The 24166-nt window shown below is 43.9% G+C and overlaps 1 protein-coding gene across 1 annotated transcript in view; it reads right to left on the bottom strand.

Moving 5' to 3' along the window:
- The window catches only part of kcnh7 (potassium channel, voltage gated eag related subfamily H, member 7), a 39644-nt gene extending 22561 nt beyond the window's left edge, over positions 1-17083 (bottom strand). Inside the window, exons 1-2 of the mRNA XM_053417184.1 lie at positions 17008-17083; positions 15756-15986 (exon numbers count right to left, since the gene is read on the bottom strand). Of these exons, the coding sequence (XP_053273159.1) occupies positions 15756-15986; positions 17008-17083 (307 nt within the window). The remainder of the gene's footprint in view (positions 1-15755; positions 15987-17007) is intronic.
- Positions 17084-24166: the final 7083 nt, after the last annotated feature.

Genomic DNA, 24166 nt, shown 5'->3' with positions numbered 1-24166 from the left:
CCTGAGCCACAGCCGCTGAGCTGCAAATAAAAGATTTTAGAGACAAAGTAGAAACTAAGTAAGTTTTGGATTAAACCGTGATTAAAGAGTTATTGGTAAATGGAATGCACAGATGCTATAATAAAGTTTATTAATGTAGAAAATTTAACGCATTTGAAGTTTTAAATAATTAACCTCTGTGGAAGATGCTCTCCCTCACATTAGTCTCTAAGTCCTGCTGTCACCAGGAGGCTATTTATAGTTCACCCAGCAGGCTCCCAGCCTCCAGCGTTTCTTTTCTGGGAGACACAGACACGCTGCTGCATAAACACCCGCATCCCTGATTCCACTCGCTAAACGTGTACACAACACACACAAAGAATACAACTGTACATTTCTATCGTGGCAGTTTTGTATCATCAGGCTTGAAAAACCCTATAACGAACCGACTGCTTCCCCGTTCACCACTCCGGGGTTTGATTTATGCATCAGGGAGCTGGATCCCGCTGGACTAAGCAGAGTGCTGCCCCTAATAGTACATCAGTGTCACCGTGAGTGGAGGGAGACATTCATTTCAGTCCGAGGGAGTTCGGTGGCGAGGGGCAAGCTGCATCGCACCTCCTCCGTCTTCTGGGACAATATGCAAAAGATGAACAGTGGAGGGGGCCTCTGCTGTCGTGGTTTACAGGAACTGTCCGAGTGCACGGGGGTCGGGGGGGGGGGGGCGCTGCATAAAAGGAACACTGTTGTAAAAAAAAAATACAAATAAAACACAAATGTGTCTGTCTCCATGGAAACAAGTGAGCACTCGCTGTGCAGAGTCAGATATTACATTCATTTGTCTCCGGTGCAAACATCATCCTCAAGTTGAATGACATCCTCTTTATTATGTGTTTGTGGAAAACTCAGACAAAGTCGGCACAAATGTCCGGTTTGTTAGGTTAAAATACTCAGATACAGAATAATACAACACATTTGAATGTATCCTGTATTACACAGTAACATCGGGGACCTGTAGTGATGCTCGCAGGTGCAACACACAGACAGAGAACAGCTTGAGCTCAGGAGAGGCTGAATTCTCCATCACGTCTCCCTGTGGTTGAACCTCACTGCTGCTGCGTGTGTGTGTGTGTGTGTGTGTACATGCAACACAACCACCTCTAAAGGTAAAGAAGTCACACATACACATCGCCTCACAAAGTACACATTCACAAACACAGGTCCGACACACACACATGCTACACTGTGTTCAGTGTAACATTTGCATAAGAAGGGGACCTCAGCCCAGCTTGGTAAAGCAATCAGTGCATGTCTGCGCGTGTGCACGTGCAACATGCACGCGTGCACTCTAAAAATAAGCCACTTGGAATCCATAGACATTTATAATTCATAGGAGCTAAGTATTATGTTCCAGAAAGCAAAACGGAACGACTTTTTGGGGGTACACAAGAATGAGAGGAGGCTCGATGGTGCTGTGTGTGTGTGTTTGTGTGTGTGTATGTGTGTGATGTGTATACTCAGGAACCTTAAATGGATACGAATGAGAAATGCATTCCTGAGATTAGCTTAAAAAAAGTACCATCTGTAGTTCATCATAAAGTGAATCGATGTTCTGCTCGTGTGCATGCTGATTTTTACATGTCACGTGTTTCTACTTTGAAACAATGGCTCAAATCCTGTCATGCAAATACATTTGAATTTGAAACGAGAGAGGAAGGTCAGGAGAAGTGCTCGTGAGCCTCAATCACATGCGTGGCCTTGTGAGCATGTTTAGATCATGCGACAGGGGTCAAAGAGGGATGTATGTAGCTTTTAAATATAGACATGTCACCAGACCAAGTGGCAGCTTGTGTCTGAGGGAGTTTAAAACATGTCAAACACGACAATAGAGCATCATGTACATGAGTGTGATGAGCTGCAGCAGAATGAAACTCATTCAAAGTCAAATCAATGTGTTAACGTGATTTATTTCCGTTCTATCCCCTCCATTTCCCATGATCCCTCACTTCTTTTCACTCACTATCTGCCTCCGTCACTCTTTCTCTCTCCATGTCTTTGTCTGTCCGCCCCTCTCTTCCTCCTTCAATGCACACTGTGGTTCTCATTTGTTTTCTTTCTCTGTTGCCATCTTTCTCACTGTATCCCTCGCTCACACTCTCTCTCTCTCTCTCTCTCTCTCTCTGTCTCTCACTCTCTCTCTCTGCAGAAAGGGCACCGGACGTGTTGTAAGTGGACAGATCAAACAGATCCTCGGTGCTGCTGCTGTGGTTCATGCTAATTTCTGCCTGTCTGTGTATCCCGCCCCAGCAGAGGGTCAAAGACAAACACACACCCACACACACACACGCACACACACACACACACACAAACTATCGCAAACAGAAATAACATTTACATGTCTCCGTCGCACACAGACAGCGATGCACACATACATGCACGCAGGCACACGCACACACTAATGAGGTTCACGGATCTCAACTCAGCAGCCCCACACACAGACACACACACACACACACACACACACTCACAAGGCTGCGGGCAGCATTAATTAGCCGAATGTTCTCTGTCCAACTGAATCTAATAAGGAGGCGATGGAGCTGGTTTCCCAGTGTAATGAGAGATGCACCTTTCAAAGGCACTAAAACAACTTTAGTCATGAGCGTCTCTGACCTGAATATTTACTGAGCTGCAGAGCAAAGCTGAGTTAATGTGAAACATCAGGTGCCATCTCGGCTTCTTCAGAAATACAAATGACCTCTTCTGTTTTTAGAAAAAGCAGCGTGACTCAGTGCTGCTCCAGTCATGATTGGGCTGAAACAGGAAAGATAGGCTTTTTTTAGTCTCTAATCCTCTGATACAGGATTAGAGGATAGAGGAAAGTGCTGACTTGCGTTTCGGGAAAGAGGCGGAGAATCTCCAAGTTTGGCGAGGTGAAGGTGAAGGTGAAGGGATAAACACAGAAAACTGTCAAACGGCCATATAAACATCACAAAATCCTTGGGCAGAAGCAGTTAATCCTATACTTTTATATATATACACAGTCCTGGTTTGTCAAAGTCGAATCCTTAAGCCTGAGTGGAAATGTGGGTTTTTATTGATTTAAACTTTTTCCTCTCGGCTTCATTTCCTCACTGTCTACCTGGATTAATGGGGCTGAACAGATGGCTCGGCAGGATGACTGCTGCCAGGTGGATACACGGCATACGCCAAATTACATGCTGAGTGTGGGTGAGGGTGGGTGAGGGTGAGGGGGGTGCTTTAATGTTTCCCGACCAAAGCTGCTTTTGAACACTACTCTGCTACTGTGAGGATTGAGCTTTAACTTTGATAAAAAGATTAAAACAGGCAGGTCTTCATACACAATGTCACCTTTGTGCCGGTGGCACTTAGACCATATGTCTCTGCAATAAACAGCAGCCATGACTGTGCCACCTGGGGACACGAGTCCTGGATGTAAACACAGTTGTACATGCAGACAGATGGAGACACGTGCATCGACTCTAAAACGGAGATGTTTGGAAACGATGTCACTGTTGTGCTGTTAAATTCGGATGCAGGGCCAAATCGTTGTGTGGATCATGAAAACAGTTAGATGGATTGTAGCCTGAGATTCACAATCGTGGCAATTTCTTCTGCAGATTTGACCTTGAGCTTTTGGACGGACGGCGGCGACACTGTTGTTTCACATGAGGACGGATCAACTGACCAACTGCTCCTTCTGTCTTCATTTAACAGAGCGATCCAACACACACCCAAAGACACACACACACACACACACCATTCTCACCTCACCTGACTCAGCCGGCCAACTCTCCATTATTTCCTTCAACTTATATTAAACACACTCCATCAGGGTTGTGTCAGCGGGGTCTCATTTTAAGCTTGAGAGCTCAGCGCTGTTCTGTGGCCAAGGTGATGTTTTCCCCGTTTTATTCTCAGTTTCATTTCATTTCACTCAGTGATGGCTCTGAGATGAGAAACACTGTAGCTCCTGGGACAGGAAGCTGTTTTTAAAAATAATTCCTGAAACAAGTAAAAACCTAGTTTGGCATTAACTTGTTCCCTAAGTTCTGCTTTGTTATCATATGTTATTACAGCTACGCTTGGCAGACTGAAGATACCTAAATAATTAAGCAAACATTACTGAGTGCAGGGCTTCATGCTCATAGGCAGCGCAGTGAGACGAGTTTTAGTTTCAACAAGATGGAAATTTCATTCGATTCTATTTCCACTATCAATAATTAAGACAATGCAGCTTAACGTGTGTCCACCGCGGGCGGGGAGCTGAGACGCACACGTACACATCGATCAGTTAATGTGATTCATTACACACACACACACACACACACACACACACACAGAGCAAGAAGGACCAACATCTGCTGCCTGCTTGTGTCTGACAGTGATTGTTGGATAGTTGCATGTGGGAATTTTGATAACCATCATTTGGAGAAAACGCTGCCAAGAATATCGCAGTCAAAATCATTTTAAAATGCAGCCGGTGCTCTTCCCCCCCTGGCCCAATAGACACGGAGTGTGTGCGTGCACATCATTAGGTGTTTGTGTGTGTGTGTGTGTGTGTGTGTGTGTAATGTGAGTGACACTGATGTGAGATGAGCCTCCAGCAGCAGGGAGCTCCATGTTTCTCTCTGGCCCTGTTCAGACCTGGTTCTAACATCTGTCCAGGTTGATCCAATGACAAGTGGACAGCTCTCAGTACAGTTTTATACACACTTTATATAAAGATGGACGACATGTCTCTACTTCCTCCCACTGGACAGAAATGAAGCCCAAATATCCTGCATACAAATGATGCCATTTTGCCACTTGGAGCCAGAGAATGAATTCTTCATTTGTTATATAGTTTGACAGTCATGACACAAATAAATAAATATAGGACAAAACAACAATTACTTCCTTTACATAGCTGTAGAAGTGCAGCCACTGTCTGTAAAATGCAGCTGACGTTGCTGTTTGCTTGTGGGACAGTGAAGAACACCTGCTGTTCTGGAGCGACAAAGACATAGAGATTTATCAGAGTGAAACTAAAACATTTCACCAACGCAGTATCGGATTTGTACATAGATTTGCATTCTCAACCAGGCCCAACCCGGCAGTATCAGAGGCATTTCCATATTTTTATGCTAAAATCATATTGCAGTTCATCATATTGCATATTGCACGACTTCAAAAAAAACGTTTACACGAGTAAATCACTTAATTTCCTGCAGAATCTTGGAAATAAGGTGAAGTACTTGTTTGCAATTCAAAAAATCTACTCTTATGCTTATTTATCGTCTTTCTCTTTAATCAACGGGAAAAGCTTATCAAAGTGAAAAAATGACCTTCCAGAGGGAGGAAGGCTTATGTTCCTCTCCACCATTCCAGGGGAATGTGATCCCTTCCCCTTCTCCCCCTGGGAACATGCAGTTGTACTCTGAGCTATTTAGCTCTGATGTCGACTCTCTAATCCAGAAGGGAGAGTGCTACCTCATCCCCGGGGTTACAATATCATCAGTGGCAGCGCGTCGGGGGGGGGGGGGGGGGGGGGGGGGGGGGGTCGAGAGACTGCGTCGTAACCAGGAGGTCACAACAGAGAGGTTTGTTCATTTCAGAACGCCCAGAGGCCAAACTCCAACAATTCAAGAGAGATTCGAGAGCTTTTGGTGATAAAGGCCGACGCCGCTGTCAAACAATTCAAATATAAATAAATATGAAACAAATACTTTAAATGCAAACCAAAGCTTTGTCTGTCCTCTGGATACAGAGAATGAGTCTCGAGCTGAATACAGATGATTTAGTCTCAGTTCAACTTTGTCCTTGATTTTTGGGGATGTGCTTCATATTCATGCTTTACTCTCTCGGTTGCAAATTTGCTGCCATGTTTTTGTATTTGTAAACAAGTTGCAACCCCCCTGAGGAGCGTAAATGGAAAAATCCACTGCGTCAGATTCAGTTTGTTTGAACATTTAGTGAACATGTGAAGCTTTTGTTCCAACTTGCTGTGCAAACTGGGTCTAGTCCTCAGTTATTTTGCATCTTGTGGCCTATGTTGTCGAAATACTACATGTTTTCATTGGTATCTGAGCAGCTGTATTTCTGATCTCATCTTGGAGGAATACATTTGCTTCAAAACACGTCAGGCTTGATACCAGAGATTTCCACTGAAGCTGTGAACTCTCATAACATGAATACTTTTCCCTTGCAGTAACCGACACGTGCCAATATTTTGCAGAGTGTAAATGCAAACAGACATAAGCTGACAAGAGGGTTTGACATATACGAGCCAACGTAACTACGATAACTCCGGGATGAAACAACTCTACAAAAGCTCGACAGGCTCCGGCTCCTCTCACCTCTGTGATCCGGCTGGGCTGCAACACATAAATTACTTCTGTCAAACTGAGAAGGATCCAGCAGCACGGACTGGACAAGCCTCTGCCAGAGGGAGACAAATACACTGCAGCTCATTTAAAGGTTTGGGGGAAACCTTTGAAAAGTGGAAGACAAATCAAACCCTCAGAAAAGGTTTTTATGTTTTTTTCGGACCATTTTTCCAAGATTTGGTTTCTGACATGGACACATCTAACCAACCGGAATGCGTGTGGTTGAGAGCGTCACACTTTGAAGCATTAGTAGGAGGAGAAGAGCAATTTCATCCTCCATCCAGTTTAGGATCAACCAAGCTGCACCAACTTTCACACACTCACACACATCAGTTCCTGGGAACACGGTTTTTATCTCTATCATTTATCCGTTAAACCATGTCACGCTTAATGGGATAAGTCGGGTGCGTCAACATTCTGCTCTAAATGATCCCCTATGTTGTGTCGTTTATTTGCATCATGTGCAGATATAATATCAAAACTAATACTGGACCAAAAGTCAAGTGATGCCCACATGAATGAAATCAGGCCAGTAGGTGATGTGGTGAGTGAGCGAGGCAGAGGGGAGGGGGAATAATGAATGGCTGCTCATTCACAGATGTGATCTCCACACATCCAATCTGTGAATGGGAGCCAAGCGGGGGGGGGGTCACGGATTGAAATCACACACTGACTGGGATGTGATGAGTGGTTGACTGGGGAGGGGGCTGAGTCAACACGTTTCTGAATTAACCTTTTAGCTGCACGTCGCGTGAGGCTCTCTGACGCCGGGGTTTCTTCACGTTAAAGAGAAAAATCTGCATAATCTGAGAAAAGTAGTGTTCTCTTGCTCATGCTGAGCTCATCATTTCTCCTGGTCTCATGGTGTCGCACGTGCCTGGAGGGTGTGCGGCTGAGCAGGACCCTAAATAAGTCAGGAATGAGGAGAGACGAGGGGGAGGAGGGAGCTGTGGAGTGAGGTGTTTGAGCAGGTTGGGGGAAGGGGGCTGTCACACTGTTTACTCTCTGTTTGTGGTATCAAATAATGCTGCTGTGTGTGTGTGTGTGTGTGTGTGTGTGTGTGTGTGTGTGTGTGTGTGTGTGTGTGTGTGTGTGTGTGTAAAATCCATTGATCCAACATGACCCACATTCATCCATTGGCACCGGGCCTTTAAACTGTAAAACAGATTTCATTAGTGGAAGGTGAGGTTACACTGGTGTATGTGCTGGAATAAATATTGCATATCAGACAGATACATGGGCAACGTGCATTCAAATGTTTCATCTGCTTATCGTTAGAGTGCGAGTATGAAAGTAAAAGATAAATCATCTCTATAGGACGAAAAAAGACGCCTTAAAAGGTAAATAACCCAAATACCTGGGGAGGTGTCGATGAGATGGAATTTGCAGTTATTGCACATCAACGCTCTATCTCCAGTTTCAGTCTAGAATCTCTCCCCTGTCTCAAAGTGTTGAGACAATTCAATCTGTCTACGTTTTGTTCCGAGGACACAAAAGAGTCTTGGGATCTCACGAGGACCTTTAGTGAGTGCGGCCTCAACTCGTCACAACGACCTTCTGGGAGAAACCTACGTCAAGATCTGAGACTTTAAAGAATGAAGGAATGGGTTATTGATCCCAGGGACCTTCGTACAAATTAAGTGGGAGGTGTCATGAGTTTCAGGACAAGCAGGTAAAAATGGAGCAGAAAAGCATTTATCTGTCTGGGGACGCGACCGTTATTCTTATTAAAGGCAAAGGCAGCTGCTTTATTCTTTACAACTCGATAAATCTACTAACTCCAGTGGGAAAGATGTAAACGAGAAAAACTATGAGACCTATTTTATTAGTGTGTATGCAATAAATGTGCACACATCTCTGCATGTATACACAAATATGTATGTACATGTATATAGAGAGTATGTAAGCACTACACATTGCCTAAAAATATATATATTGATGAAGGATATCTATAATATTGAGATAAATTATAGCATATATAGTGAAAATGTACTGTACATCTATAAAAATTATACAAAAGCTCATATAAATAAAGAATGATAGGAAAACAAGGATATTAGATTTAAAGAAACAATAACATTAAATACAATAAATAGAATAATACAAACATAGTCAAATATTATAATAGTAATATGTAATAAAGAGACCAGACTGAACATAGTGATTGTAGGAATGAGTCTTAAAAAGAAATGGCAGCCAAACCCTCCTTGAGTATTTCCCAGCATTAAGAATCAGTGCATGAGATTCTGTGTCACCGAGTCCAACCCACTGACTCTCACTCTGCCTCTGAGTTTCTGGATCGTGCAGCCGGGTCCCCGTCCTCTGCTGTTCTCCAGCTTCCAGCCTCCAGCTTCCAGCTTCCAGCTTCCAGCTCACAGGCCGACGAGCCAGGAGGAATTTCGGAGCCGCGATGCTACATAATGGCTCAGTCAGCAGTTGCCAGGCAAACACGGTGCTGTGCCGCACACCAGGGTGTTGACTGACAGGAGGAAATTCATCTGAGTAGTTCAGAGGAGGAAATGTGCAGGTTGCGATAGTGAGGTGTGTTAACACGTGACTGGAGGAGCACAGCAGGAGTGTTTACTGAGTAGTTTGGCTTTAAACCATCTAAAGTTTAGAAGGGCTCCTCTAAACCAGCGGTTGTGCAGCCGCTCGATCGGAGAGACTGAGAATAAATGAGATCTTCTGTACGGCCTGAACGCTGTAGAGGAAATCGAACGCTTCCCCACAACACAAATCTGTCCCTGTCACTTTAGATCGAGAGTGGAGGACGGGCGGCTCATTACTCTGCTGCTCTCTGTCTTGTGAGAGCCGAGGAGAACGAACTGGACTGAACTCCAAGAAGACAGAAGATAGAGGATAGAAGATGGAAGATGGAAGATGGAAGATGGACGATGGAAGATGGAAGATGGAAGATGGAAGATGGAAGATGGAAGATGGAAGATGGAAGATGGAAGATGGAAGATGGAAGATAGAAGATAGAAGACAGAAGACAGAAGATAGAAGACAGAAGACAGAAGATAGAAGATAGAAGATAGAAGATAGAAGATTGAAGACAAGACAGAAGACAGAAGGTAGAAGATAGGGGATTGATGCCTCTTCACACAGTTCATCCCTCAGAGACAATTGTCAAACTTTAAACTTGTCAAATCCTCTCCATCCCTCCGTCTCATTTACGTCTTCTCTCTCACTTTTGCACACCGGTCACTTTGTGCCACCTGAGCCGAGCCTGAGAACGTGAGAGCTTATCTAGTTTGCACAGCGCTGGATCTACCAGAGTTGGTTTTGCACACATAGCTTCGTTCCATTGAACTCAGGTCCCTCCAGGCGAACAACCAAAGTCATATCATCATCAGTTATCATGTGCAGCTTGCTCCGAGGCGATACAGCCTCATTGACTAGTTGCTTGTTATTCTTCAGAGATGCCCACAAAGCAAAGGGCGGCATATGCTGCCAGAATAATGTCCACCATAAAGACACTTTAAACTGGTTTCTATTGGCCTGGATCCGTCACATCTGTTTGAAAGTGCTGTATAACCGATATCTACACTTATTGTCCCCGGTGTCGTCCTCACAGCATCGCCTGTTCAAAATGTTCTGATTTGCTGCTTTGTCGTCACTTGTCTCAATCTAAAATAAATATAGTGAATAATCTTCAGGGTTATTGATAACAAAAATGTTGTTAGTGAAATAACTAAACACGTAAATGGGTAATGAATCTAATTAACTCTACTAGTTGAGCTAAATTATTTTATATATTTCTGACAGTGAGCAGTGATATTTTAAAGACAAGAAGGAAACAAGGTAATAATCTCAGCGAGCGTCAGTGAAGCTCAACATTAATCTATTTATAGCGTGACATTTCCCATCGTACTTGCTGCTTGCGAGCGACTAGCTGCGCACGGAGCTCAGGGATTTCTAGATTCTGCTCTTTATCGTGGAAAAGCAGGACACTGTAATTATTCAGTTTGAATATCTGAACGCAGATAAATGGAGTGTTGCTGAGTAAATAAACGCCGGGCTGGTTAGAGGTCTTCATTTTCACTTAAGACGAGGATTTAAATGCTTAATCAGCGATTTATCTGCAGCGCTGACGGCGAGTCTTAGCGAGTAAGAGGCTGTCGATTAGGACACATGGACTGTTAGTAGCAGCACTGAGCAGAATGCGATGTGAGACAGGTGGACAGCTTGTTGTGTTAGGAGAACAGATCATCTCCACCGTGCACATCAAACTGTTCAAGGCTGTTTCACTGTCTAATTACATAGTGAAGCATTAGCATTCACACAGTGGTAACAACCACGGGGGGGGGTTTCTTTACAAGACCTTGCCAGAGGGAAATAAATTCTGAAACCATCATCTGGCACAGCTCTCCAGGATTTACTGTGGGGCCACACAACAGAGCCACTTAGTCACTGAATTAAATCGAGAGGAGGGTTTTAGGTCTTCTCCTTTGGCTCCTAATTGCAGTTTAAGCAGATTATGCTCTGTATGGACGTCCCGTCGTAAGTTTGGATTAAACTCCTCAGTCTACAGGATCAATTGGCACAAAGAGAGTAGAATCATGGAACACACGTCTGCAGGAGTAGCAGGCTGAATAAAGACGTTCATAAGATTAACATGGTAAAGGTTTTGAAGGCTTATAAATACACTTATCTGTTCTAAATATATTTGTACATTTGTCCTATAAATGTTTACTTGCTTCTTTATGAGTCTTCATGCTTCTAGAACCCATCACACCCCACCCACACACTCCCTCCCTCACACACTGCATTATTGTATGTGTAACGATGAATGCCATATTCTCTGTTTCTTTCATGAAGTCACTTTTTTTTTTGTTACTCGTTGGTCTCAAATGGAAACAAATGCATGACTGTGTGGGATGATGATAGAGAAACACATCGGTTTGTCTTTCCCAGTGTTGCCTGAGTTAAAAAGAGGCACAGTTCATATAATATCTCTGGGTTATCATCAAATACATAACCAGACCTCACATTATTAACAGTTTAGCCTTAAGCTATTTAGGCCTAAATGAACACTGTGATAAAAATACTTTCTCTTTGCATTTCTACTAAAAAACGACATCTGTCACAGTGATGTCAGAGAGGATAGATGCAGTCTGAGGAAAGTGGTTCAGTAAACAGCTCAGCATCTGAATGTCACAAGCACAGCAGCTCTTTTCTTTTTTAACGACAGAAACTTCTCCAGCAGAGGTCGTGGAGATATGGGCACCGGACGGATAAAGGACCAGAGATTTAGCGAAGTCGCGAATCATAAAGCATTAGGAGTGCGCTCAGCGATTGTGCTGACAAGCCGGAAACTCCTTCACGGACTGTAAAGGACGGCGGGCGATGCGTTTATGAAGACCCCGGGTCATAGGATTAAAAAGGAAGGAGATTGCCTCACACAAACCCCCAGTGGGCTGACGGAGGGAGGAGCGACGGGAGCAATCAGCTTCCCACAACCACATTTCCCCTGGAATTCCAATACAGGACTTCAGAGATAGGGATTGAGAGCTGAGTGTGTGTGTCTTGTGTGTGTGTGTGTGTGTGTGTGTGTGTGTGTGTGTGTGTGTGTGTGTGTGTGTGTGTTGGCTAAGGGGGAAAGGACAGAAGAAGTTAAAATAAAACTGTTTCTTAAATGGCTGCTTCTAAATTTTTAATCAGAGTAAATCTCTTGTTGTTTTGCTCCTAGTTTTCCTCCTGCATTGTTTCCGTTAAACGTTTTGTTCAAAATAACCATGCAGCACATTTTGAGTCTTTTCCACTGGAGCTGCCTCCTTCGTCTATTGATTATTGTACAGTTTATAAATAGTTACACCCGTGTCTGATATCCAGTTACACACCAGGATGTTAAGATCCCACATGTATTCGTCTCTGGTTTCGATGATTACAAGGAGTGTAAACATCCTTTCAGGTCAAAGCCTGACCTGCAGTGTGGTGTACATAACAGCCACGCTGGCTTGTGGCAGAAAGCAGATCACCGGAGCAGTGTTCTCGGTTAAAACAGGTGTATGACCTTCCCTGGAGAAGCTCCGAGTCAGGTGAGAGGAAACACTGAGGTAATTAAAGACACAGGATACAGAATGGTAATGAGGCCTTTTCCCCCACCGCAGGGGCTGACAGTCAGAAGCCCTAAGGCTCTTTTATCCCGAGTCTCCAAGGGTCAGCCAGCGGAGGCAGGGCGTTCGGCCGCCATTGATTTCCCCTCTGCGATTCACCGGTTTTGAAGATCAATGCAACATGAAAGTATTCGTGTCCTCATTAATGCTGTTTGCTCAGCGGATCAATGCAGACTGAACGTCCCCGCCCAAGCTTGGCTCCGCTCACAATACGAGAGCCTGGAGAGGCATCAGGCCCGTTATGGTCAAGTACTTAAATTCTTGACGGCTTTCGATGGATGGCGAGTCGCGCAGTAAAATAGACTCCATTAAAAATAAATGTCCTCCATTCAAATCGCAAAAGAACTGAGAGTGTGTCTCCTCCTGAAGTTTGTGCCGTGTTCCTTAAAGCCTAAAAACAACATGTTTGCTTAATTAGCTCCACAAACATCCCCACAAGGTTTCAACACAACATTATGTTCTTGTTCACTAATGGTCCCTGCACGCTGCTTTTTAATCACAGACGATTTAGAGAATGTGTCTTGAAGGTGTTTCAGCTACATTTCTTCAGAAACAACGAAAAAACTTTTTAGAAAGTTCCCGCACGGTCAAAATATATAATGGTAGTATTATCTCACTACATAACAAACTAATGTACTGTCCCTCTCTGGTTAATGTACTATTTCCCTCTGGTATATATATCCAAGTATTTACGGCAGAGTATTACCACTTTCTACTTCTAATATTATGACTTTTTGTTCTCATTAAATTATGACTTTATTTATTTTACTTTATTAAGTATAAAATGTGGTATTTGAGTAAAGTGTCTTCTTGTGAGGAACATGAAGAAGCCGTACTGGGACAGGATCTCATCTGTATCGCACTGGACCATCAGGCTCGTCTAAAGTCCAGTAGAGACGATATCAACAACGGTATATTGACGTCTTGGGGGACAAATACTCAAACACGACGTTTCACCTTAAAACATGAGCAGGCATCTGCACTCTGCTTCTTCTTCTTCTCTGCAACTTTATCTCACTCTCTCCTCCACCTTTGACCCCCCCCCCAAATCTATGACTCCAGGGATACCATCATTTGTAACCACGAGCCGTTTTCAACCCAATCTATTTCACTGGGCTCCCTCTGGGTTTTCTATGCCTGCATGAGTTTGAATCAGTCAAACACACACACACGCACACACTCACACACAGACACACACACACACACACATTCACACGAGGGATATGCGTTTCCATCAACGAGCTCGATCCAATTCAGATCTCAGAGCAGTGCCGACAATCTGATGCATACATAAGGCAACTACTATAATTCACCCCTATTGCAATGCAGTGTGACTCCCCCTGATCTCATTCCACACCATGTAACTCCACGTGGAACAGATTGTTTCATTTTATTTCCCTGGTTCCTCTCGCGCAGACTGAAAATCATCAACCAATTAAAAAATGTTCACTTCCTATCATTTGTTTTCCCGGAGCTCAGCGCGCATCTCATTTATTTCGGCTTCTGAAGAACATTTGATCTCACAAACAGGCTTTGTAGTGCAAAAATGTCTAAAGATAACAAACCCCGGCGTGGATTTCTTTTCTCCTTGAATCAGCTCTTCTTCCCTGTTCCCCCGTCTGCAGTTACACTTTTGTAACCTCACACATTTAGCAGTTGCTGTAACTACCGTGCTGCTGGCGCTGCACATCGTGGAGGCACAGACTTCTTCACAGATTCCGTGTGTGTTGTCAAACTGTCCAAATGTTGGATTTCAGTGGAACTTGACGCTCTTCCTCCTTCATCATCAACCGTGACTCACCTCCAACTCACACGAGACTTGGCGGAGAAATGAGAATTGAGATGGAGGAAGGAATCCATCAAATGGTGCACGGCCTCTACTAATGATTAAAGGCAACAAAACAAAATCTGATTTTAATGATGCATCCTGTGCTCATCCCAAACTGTATCCGGTTAAAGATGATCTTAAACTTAGACACTAGAGTTAAATGTTTATATCTTAACAACAAAATCAGTCCTGAAAATGTTACTACAAAGCTACTACATTTAAATATAGAATATTTCCTATAAATAAGAAATCCTAAAACAGCCAACAACATCTAAAATGTGCAAAGCTGTTATTTTCAGAATGACACCATCTTGCTTAAATGCTCCAGAATGTCTCAACTGCGTTTGTGCTCATATTCAGTCGAGTGGACATAAAAATCTTTAATAATCATTGATCCATAGCTTTTATAACATGAATCAGACAGACAGCACCTTGTCTCATTACCTACGACCACGTCTGTTAGGAGAAATACGTTTGACCCCCACAGATACAAAGCAATATTTAAGTGTCGTTGATTTTACACACACACACACGCACGCACACACACACACACACACACACACACACACACAGGCAGTGTCACTAGTCATTAAACACAATAAAACCTGATGGCTTATCTCCTCTGTGGTCCTACACCACACACCACAAAGCACATGTGGTTATAAAACCATTAATCCTCATATCTGCCATCATAACTGCCTTGAACATTATGCAAGGAGGCTTGTCTGAATACATATGCCTTTGTCAGAGGTCACAACACGAACTCTGCCTCAACCTGCACAGCTGATGTGACGGATTTAAACTTTCACTCTGCAGCTCTGCTCGTAACTCATCAAAAACCAAAGCAGCTGTCATACCGAGTCATCATCTGCATGCAATATGCATCAGCAGCATGCGGAAGGCAGGAGATGATCCAAACGAAACACAGTCACAGGAACGTGTCAGGTTTCTTCCTAGAGACGATGAACACTAGCTTCACGTTATTCTTTAGGGAAGTGAGCTACATCCTATCCAGCGCAGGCTAATGAACATCTTCCTCAGCCGTGCATCACTTCAGAACTGGACTTCACTGCTGAGGAAACCATCACAGCTGCTCCCCCACGGCCCCGGGGTTCCAAATGGGTGCACTCTGTGATTTGCTCCAGCAAAATGTTCCAGATAGAGCAAGGGACTAAGAATTGGCTCATGTGCATCCAGAGTGTGAAGACACAACGTAAAAGTCACTTATGCAGATGGGTCTGCAGGACTCGCAGTGTGTCACAAGGCAAAAGGTGCAAAACAGAGCCAAACAGGATGATTACGTTTTAAAGAGGGGGTGAAAGAGCGGCAGGAGTTCAGACAGCGTGTTATTTAAACCAAGACTGCATCCCCCTGATGTCATGTGCTTGTTCCTGCCACCTGAGGCCCCCCCCCACACACACACTCTCACACTTTGCCACTCACCATCCTTTCGGTGGTAGGTGATCTCCACCTTGCGCTCCTCGGAGCCCAGCAGCGCCTGGGCCACTTGGGCCACAGAGTGCCGGCTGGTCAACTGGCCGTGCAGGAAGTCGCACGTGCACGGCTTCTGCATGACGTCCGGCCGGGAGAAGCCCGTCATCTCACAGAAGCCGTCATTACAGTAGATGATGGCGCAGTTCTGCACCCGGGCATTGGCTATGAGGAATTTCTTGTCTGAGGGGAGAATGGAAGCAGAGGATCACATACACAGGACTCATTTACTTTCGGGAATCACTGGTTATATGATGTCACACATTAAAACCAACACAATAAGAGGGAAAAATTAAAAGATCACCAAATATAACAAGTGCAGTGGGTTTGTGTAATGGGTTTAAATGGGATTATCCTCGATTAGATGCCTTAAGAGTGGCTCTAAACTCCTCTGGTGAATAAAAAATTAAACTTTACGAGATGTACTGTGCATAAATAATTCCTATGAGGAGGGTGAACTTTATAGAACATAATAAATTATAAAGAAAGATGTAAAACACAGATTTTATGGCAAAACTGATGATTTTGCTGCCACCAGGTTTCCAGGACAATGCAAATTATCTATGAAACATTCACACAACTGGAAAATGTAAAGGTATAAAGTAATTTAATCTTGCAAATAAGAAATTACATTTGAGAGGTTGCCCAGTAACAAAATACTTCCGATAGATACTTTAAGAAAGCAAAAGAAAATGTTACTTTACATGAGTGTGGGGGGGGGGTTCTTCTTTGACATTTTATTCAAAACAATAAAATCTAAAGAAAGATGTAAAACACAGATTCAAGGCACAACTGATAGAAACTTACTACGAAAGATTAAAATAACTTAAATCAATATATTTATATTGAATAAGACGAATAAGAAAATAAATTGAATAGGTGGCACTATTCATCACAACTGATCATTTTGCATTCACCAAAATCAGGGGTTTAAGGTAAATTATGGGATAAGATATTACAGTAATTTAACCCTTAATTGTTTCTTATAAGCAGCTTTCATATGAGATAAAGCAGGTGTTAGATAAGGTGGCAGGTTAATTCTACTTCTAAAGACTTCCATGCACCTCTGACGTGCAATTTCTAATAAGAAATCTAAGCGTTGTGCGCGTGGTTGTGAGGGAGCGAGCCTGAGGTGGTTTCCTGGCTGAGAAGTGATGTGAGGATGCAGCAGGAGAGACACAAAGAGCGCAGGAGAGCTACTCACTTTGTCCCTCGAATTTACGAATAATTACTCCCAGGAAGGTGTTTTGTGGCGCAACATGACCCCTCCGGACCGGCATGGTGCTCCTCCAGAAGAAAAACACAGGGACGGATGGAAATATTTGGCTGCGCACGGGAAAACGAGCCTCTCCAAATACAAAAATGACACCAAGTTCTAGCGGGTGCCAGGCGCAGCCATGCAAAGGGGGGGTCCCCGGTTCCTTTGTCACCAGTCAGTCATGCTTGTCAGCGGGGAAAACCTCCCTCTCTCCCCCGTCGGACCGGAGCCGTTTCTCCCCCTTTATTCCAACTTGTCCCCGCCGGAGCGCATCGCAGCCGCTTCCCCCTTCAGACGTGGAGCTGCAGCCGTGCGCGCAGAAGAGTCGTCGCTTCGCCGCTTCAGCATCGCTCCTCGAAAGCGCCGTGCACGTGGACGTAGGGGCGTGCGTGTGCATGTGTGTAGGTGGGTGGTGTCTGAGAAGGAGGAGGAGACAGGGCATGCTGGGTATTGGATTACTGTAACGCGTTACTTTACCACTCCCTGTTTTGTGCCATGCGCAGGCACATTTACGCGCAGTTTTATTACTGTGTTATCTATTCACCACTTTAATTAGCCCCATCACACACAGCTTGGAACTGGACTTGCTTTTTGTGGTTTGCACTTCAGGGCCACCGTGTAAAAACACAGGCAGGGGTCCACATATTAGGATTTGCATTTAAAGAATCCAAAGGAGCAGAACAACAGTGTAGGTGAGAAATGTCGACTCTGGATAATAAAACATTAACGTGACACACCGATGACTGATAACTTCACACCTGTGAGTCTTACTGAGTCACACACCCTGTGGTGCTGCTGAGAGACGTCAGAGCAGCTCAGGTGTATCACGAGTCTCATTACCGGTGAGCCCCCCCCGGCCACGGGTCTGTTGGACGGACATGTCCTAAATGTCTTCCGTAGCCTCAGGCCTCAGCTTTTTATAGTTGACTCTTCATCACAGAGCAGGAAGTGAGACAGGAGGAGGAGGAGGAGGAGGAGGAGCTGACCATGGTGCTGAGATCAGATCGACACACTCACTTATACAGGGGGCAGGTCAGGATTAGTGCCCTGCTCAGTGACACTTACTATCTATCTATCTATCTATCTATCTATCTATCTATCTATCTGTCTATCTATCTCCATCCATCCATCCATCCACTGGATAACATACAGATTCCTGCATTTGCTTTAGACATGTTAGCCTTTGTGTACCTGCAGCCATGTTGCTATGTTAAAACAATTATCCCTCTCTTCTTGCTCCCCCTCCCCGTGTCTCCGTCTTTCTCTCACTCACTCAAAACAAACAGCTGAACTCATAACACAGCAAATATCTCCTCTGATCTGATCCCAAATCTGCCGGCTTTACACCAGAATCCCCCTGTGAAGGCAGTTTACATTGCTTAAGTTTCACTTAATAATTCATTACACCCATAACAGCACCTTATGAATAAAAACTAATTTCCTTCTCTTACCGTGACTCACAAGCCAGTTTCATAAGAGGCATTAAACAGATAAGTGATGTTCCAGATAAATGGAAAGTAAATACAGTTTTATCGGTTTATAGGCGTCGGCTCCCATAAACCACTGAGCTTCCTTGCCAGTAGCATCTGGCAGGAGATATTCAAGTAGTGTGTGGAACCAGGAAGGTGTGAGCATCTACTTTTGCATATCTCCGAAAATAATGATTATCTGCAAATTACTTTTAAGTATTTCTGTTGTGTTCGGGTGATGCACGTGATTTCATTTTAGTTTGTTTCCAGTGATTTAAAGTTGAATCAAATCATTAACTATACGTTTTCTGACCATCAATTGTTATATATAACTTTTTATTTGCTGAGTTCTAGAAATATAAGTGTGATCAAATAAAAGCTCAAGATCGTATCCGTGTGATTTTGGCTTCATTATTGGATAGTGTGAGAAAACGTCACCAATGTGAAGCCAACATAAGAAATGGCAGCGGGTGCATTTTCCCCTGCAGGGAAATCAACTTATTGGCAGCAAGTTTTTGTTAAATTTAACATATTTTATTGTTTTTTTGTGAGTTGGGCACGAGGGGTAAAAACAAATAAGTGTGTCTGTAGCAGCGTCTCGGTTTGAGCCGGGATGGATGTTTCTCTGTGGGCTGTCGTGGGACATGGCCAAGTTGAAAAAGGGATAGAGCTGCAGCAGTCTCTTTATAATTCGAGCCGAGTCAGCAGATGAGTGATTACAGCGTTGCCCTTTGGGATCATCCGCATCATTATGAAGTATTGGAGGAAGAAAAATGGTTATTAGTGTGGAGTCTAACCTTGCCTTGAGCCTTGCTAATTAGGTAGACTCCCAAACACTGTCAGCCGGTGACAAACTGTCACTCTTTCAGCGAGCAGGTCCAGATTCAGGTCTGCATGTTGTGAGTCTGGACCAGGGTTCAAGACCTCTTCACAGCAAACAGCCGTCGTGCTGAACCGTCCGGAATTCCCACCAACTCCTCAGATGTTTAGTCAAATGAAAACTTCTCTCTCCGACCAACACATCAACGCATAATCCTGCCTCCAGCTTCCACTGTGAAGTCGTCGTGCAGAGTTCACACATGCTGTTAAAATAGCCCCGGTCCACTTTCCCCTCACACAGGATTTAAAGCTCAGGGCCAACAAGGGGTTCATTCTCCTGCTTTTGTGAGTGTAAGAGCCCCAACACGGCCACCGACAAATCAGTAGTGATTTCCCCTGGTAGTTGTGAAGGATCTCTATTACTACCAGGTATTTTCTCTGACCCTAGCCCAGGGGAGTGGCTCAGTGCACTATTGCCTCTGCAGCAGTCATTAAATAAACCCTGTGCAGCCAAATCCACTCAACATCAGCTCATTCATGGCTTCAGAGAGGGACACGCAGCATGTGTGTTTGAGGGTATGAATATTTAAATGTGCCTGATTGTATCTGGAGCATCTGGATATCCCTCTGCTGCAAGCTTCTTCAGAGCCACTCTGCAGGTTTCACACACCTCTAGATACATGTGTGCTGCACGGATGGCATTTTGTCAAGTGTAAGGGAGACAACACCTGCTCGTATAACTGTGTGCATTAGTAACACAAAAACTCCCCAAACAATAAACCTAAGAATATATTATAGAAACTCTGATGAATTATTTTCACACAATTACTCCTCATTTGTCTTGTGGCTTTTACAGTTTATGGCACACTGTTGCCCCGAGGCAAAAATGAATACCCACGTAGTGTGTACATGATTCAAATACATCCAGTAGAACCAGCATGCATTTGTTGTCTTTTGTTTTCACACTGCAAACGATCCGCTTCATGGTTCAGTTTGATCCACACCCAGACCCTCTCTTTGATATAGTGATAATGATGATGCTAGGACAGTGTTCACACCCATACCAGCCCTATTAGCGTGTGCCTTTGTGAGAAAATAACTTCCCTTCCGTGCATCAGCCTGAAGCCCCCTCACTGTTGCTGCTCCTGCTGCTGGGAGTGTTTTTGAAATGAGAATATCCCCCCATAAGCCTGACTATCAGCTCTGTTGCTCCATTCATTTTTAGCTTAATCTGTTCAGTATGTGGAGCAATTTAGTATCGGGCGGCCGGGCCTTGGCCCCTAATCCACAGATCACTCCGGGGCGAATGGCTGCCTACACCCAGGAATGACCCTCTCCTTTCTCCCCACGTCTATTTGTGTCTGGTTTTGTTTTCGTTGGCTCCTGAACTCCAGCTCTGACTTAAAGCCAGGACAAGAAAATGGTTCAAGGCCTGTCCACCATCAGAATGATCACAACTGCATGAATACACAACCAAAGTGTCAGGAAAGGAGGCAGGTAGAGTTCAGGTAACAAACAGATGAAGAATAACATGAAAGTCATGCTGTGTCTTATTGTTGTCAGGGCAGTCACTCATCCGTGTTTTGTCCCAGACTTTTTCCACAGCTGGCCCCTTCCACAGATAAATGTCTCACCTTTCCTCATCTGCCTGTCTTGCTATCTTTAGGGAGCTCTGCGGTTCATGGGAACTACGCGCTGGGGACGCAGTGTTGGCGTGTCAGCGATAACCCACGTGTCACCCCGAGATATCGCCAGTGGCTGTCTGTGGACGCGGGGCTTTGTCTTCCGTCAGTGTCGCCATCACAGCTAAACGCCTGTGACTGCACAGCTCATCGCCACAGAGAGGTGTCATCCCAGAGACGTATCACGCTGCACATGTCCCTGTCTCTTTGTTGGTCCACTCGAGGTGCCAAAGGGAAGTGATTCTGACTCAGTGTAGTGTGTATGTGTGTGCATCTCTTTGTGTGTGTGCCTGTATGGCCGCACAAAGCTCACTTTGTATAGGAAAAAGTTTTCATTTATTTATAATTTTTCAATCATTTAGGGACTTTTACAACCAGCGTCTAAAGAAAGCTGTGTACCGGCTGATGAGCCCATGAATTATAGTAAATCAAACCAACAATCCTTTCATAATATAGATCACTTTTTATTTCTACTTCTTCTTGTTCTTCGTCTTTGTTCAGTTTATTCGCGGTAGTCAACCAACACCAAGGTGCTTTACAGACATCGACTGTGTCTTCTTCTTCTTCTACTTCTTCTTCTTCTTCTTCTTCTTCTTCTTCTTCTTCTTCTTCTTCTTCTTCTTCTTCTTCTTCTTCTTCTTCTTCAAACTTCTGAAGAACGCTCAATTCCCTTTATTTATTTTCAAATTCATATTATGCCCCCACCCCCACACACCCCACCTTTGCTAGAATTAACAGGGATCAAAGAAAGGAAAGCCAGATCAAATAACCCAGATCAAAGCAGTGACAGGCAAATGTATCTAAGATATCGAAGCTCTACCTACCTACCTACCTATCTATCTATCTATCTATCTATCTATCTATCTATCTATCTATCTATCTATCTATCTATCTATCTATCTATCTGTCTATCTATCTATCTATCTATCTATCTATCTATCTATCTATCTATCTATCTATCTATCTATCTCCCTCCCTCCCTCCCTCCCTCCCTCCCTATCTATCTGTCTATCTAACTACCCACCAACCTACCTACCCATCTAGCTATCTACCCTCCTATGGGCTAGAAATACCTTAAAAAGATGCTCAGTCCTCACTTGAGGTATTTGACTTTGCTTTTACAGCCAACTTCCATTTTGCTTACTTTTCTTGGTATGCGTAATTTACTTGGTTTACTTGCACATAACACACGGTCAAGTTCTATTCATTTAAACCCAAACAACGTGACAATGGAAGAAAAGAACACAATGCCGTTGATGTTTTTGCTAGATCTGCAAGAAGAAAACACCTTCCAGAGAAGTCTGGATGTAAAGAAGCCTGCTATGTCTGTGCTGCCTGTGAGAGCTCTCCTGAGAAGCAAAACGGTATGTACTCAAGCCGAGCCGGAGCAGCCACACACGCAGTTCAAGAGGCCGAGATTTGTTGAAAGTGTCCTCAGTGAGCTGACTCCTGAACCTCTTCAGGGTTCGATCACACAGCTGAAGACACTGCACCTGTCCACTGAGGAGAGTCTGAAGGAGGTGGTGAACCTCACCTTTGAGAAGGCGATGGTCAGACCTAACTGCTCTGGACTCTTTGCCAAAATGTGCTTCCTCCTTTTACACTGTACATATATATTTATATTAATATCACTATGTTTACAAAGGAATGTGAGTTGAAATTGACTAAACAATGTTTCTTTGTGGTTTTCTCCTTTGCAGGTCCAAGTCCCATCCACAGCTAATCCAACAGTTGTTGTCAACATCCAAACTCTGCTTGTTGAGCACTGCCATGCAGAGTGAACAGCATCTTGTAATGACCTCAATGGGAAGAAGGAGACAACATTCAGCCGCTCAGTGAGCACCATTCAGCTCATGGGGGAGCTCTATAGGACATATATTCTGAGCCAGGCTGTCATGCACAGCTGCATCAAGGGACTTATAAATAAGCAAGATGCTGAGTCTCTGGAGAGCCTGTGTGAGCTCTTCAAGGTTATCGGCCAGGATCTTGAGGTGGTAACAGCCATGTGGGTCATGAATTCCAACTATAACCAGATGGAGGTCATGGCAAAAGAAGAGAAGATGTCCCCTAGGATTTCCCTCATGTTGAAGAAGAAAAAAGTCATTCTTAGGAATGAAACCCTCTGAAGTTCCTCAGGCTAAGGATGAAGCTCCAGGCTCTACTGCGTCGTCCTAGTTCACTGTGGATAAGAAACCACAGAGAGAAATGGAGAAATGGACAAAACTGCACAAGAAGAGAAGCTGAGTGAAAGTGAGCCTGTTGTGTTTGTGGAGCCTTCAAGCTCTGCAGTGAAGACACAACAAAGGTCTCCGTCAAACCTGAGGAAAAAGACGATTGGACTCACTCAAAGGAAACCGTTGTTTTTGTGGGAGCTGCCTTCCTAAAGATGTGTGTCCATTTTGGTTTCTCTGAGGACCACTTTTAGGAGATGGAGCAAAGAAAGAGCAAGGAGCACGGAGGTCATCAACATTGAGAAGGCATCTCCACTAATGAGATGTCTGGAAAACATTGTGTCTCCCCAACCAGCTGGTTTGTTGATAATATTAAGAAGAAGAAGAAGGAGAAGAAGAAGAAGAAGAAGAAGCACTTTATTAACCATCAATCAATCAATCAAATTCTATTTCTAGTATAGACCATCTCCACAAGTCACAATTTGTCTCGAAGGGCTTTAACGTCCTCTGATCTTAACCCTCAACAAAAGATAGGAAAAAATTACAATAAAAAAAGTTGAACAGGGTAAAAAGAGGGTAGAAGCCTCAGAGAGCCACGTGTGAGGATCCCTCTCCCAGGACGGACACGAGGGACACAGATGCCAGGTGGTATGGAGATCCTTATGGGAAAGATAAGAGGATTTTCAGCATTGTTTTGAGTAAACAGTTTTTTATTAGTAATTTTGTTAATGATGAGTTAAAATGCTGTTTACATGTGGATGAGAGGAGAATAGTAAAGTAAGGAAGGTAAAAATCGGTTTTCCATAGATGATAAAATATTTAATTTGCAGAAAGCCTGTTAATAAACTGCTCCCTCTTGATGTAATGTTTTTCGTCTTTTATGATGTGGATCTATCTGTGCATAAATCTGTATGTGTGACTTACACCTACATCACCACCATGGTCAGGGTCAGTTTGTGTCCCT

This window comes from Pleuronectes platessa, chromosome 24, assembly GCF_947347685.1.
Source record: "Pleuronectes platessa chromosome 24, fPlePla1.1, whole genome shotgun sequence".
NCBI classification, from domain to species: Eukaryota; Metazoa; Chordata; class Actinopteri; order Pleuronectiformes; family Pleuronectidae; genus Pleuronectes; species Pleuronectes platessa.
Note: the sequence above shows the minus strand (reverse complement) of the source record. Positions and strands in the feature narration are given on the sequence as shown.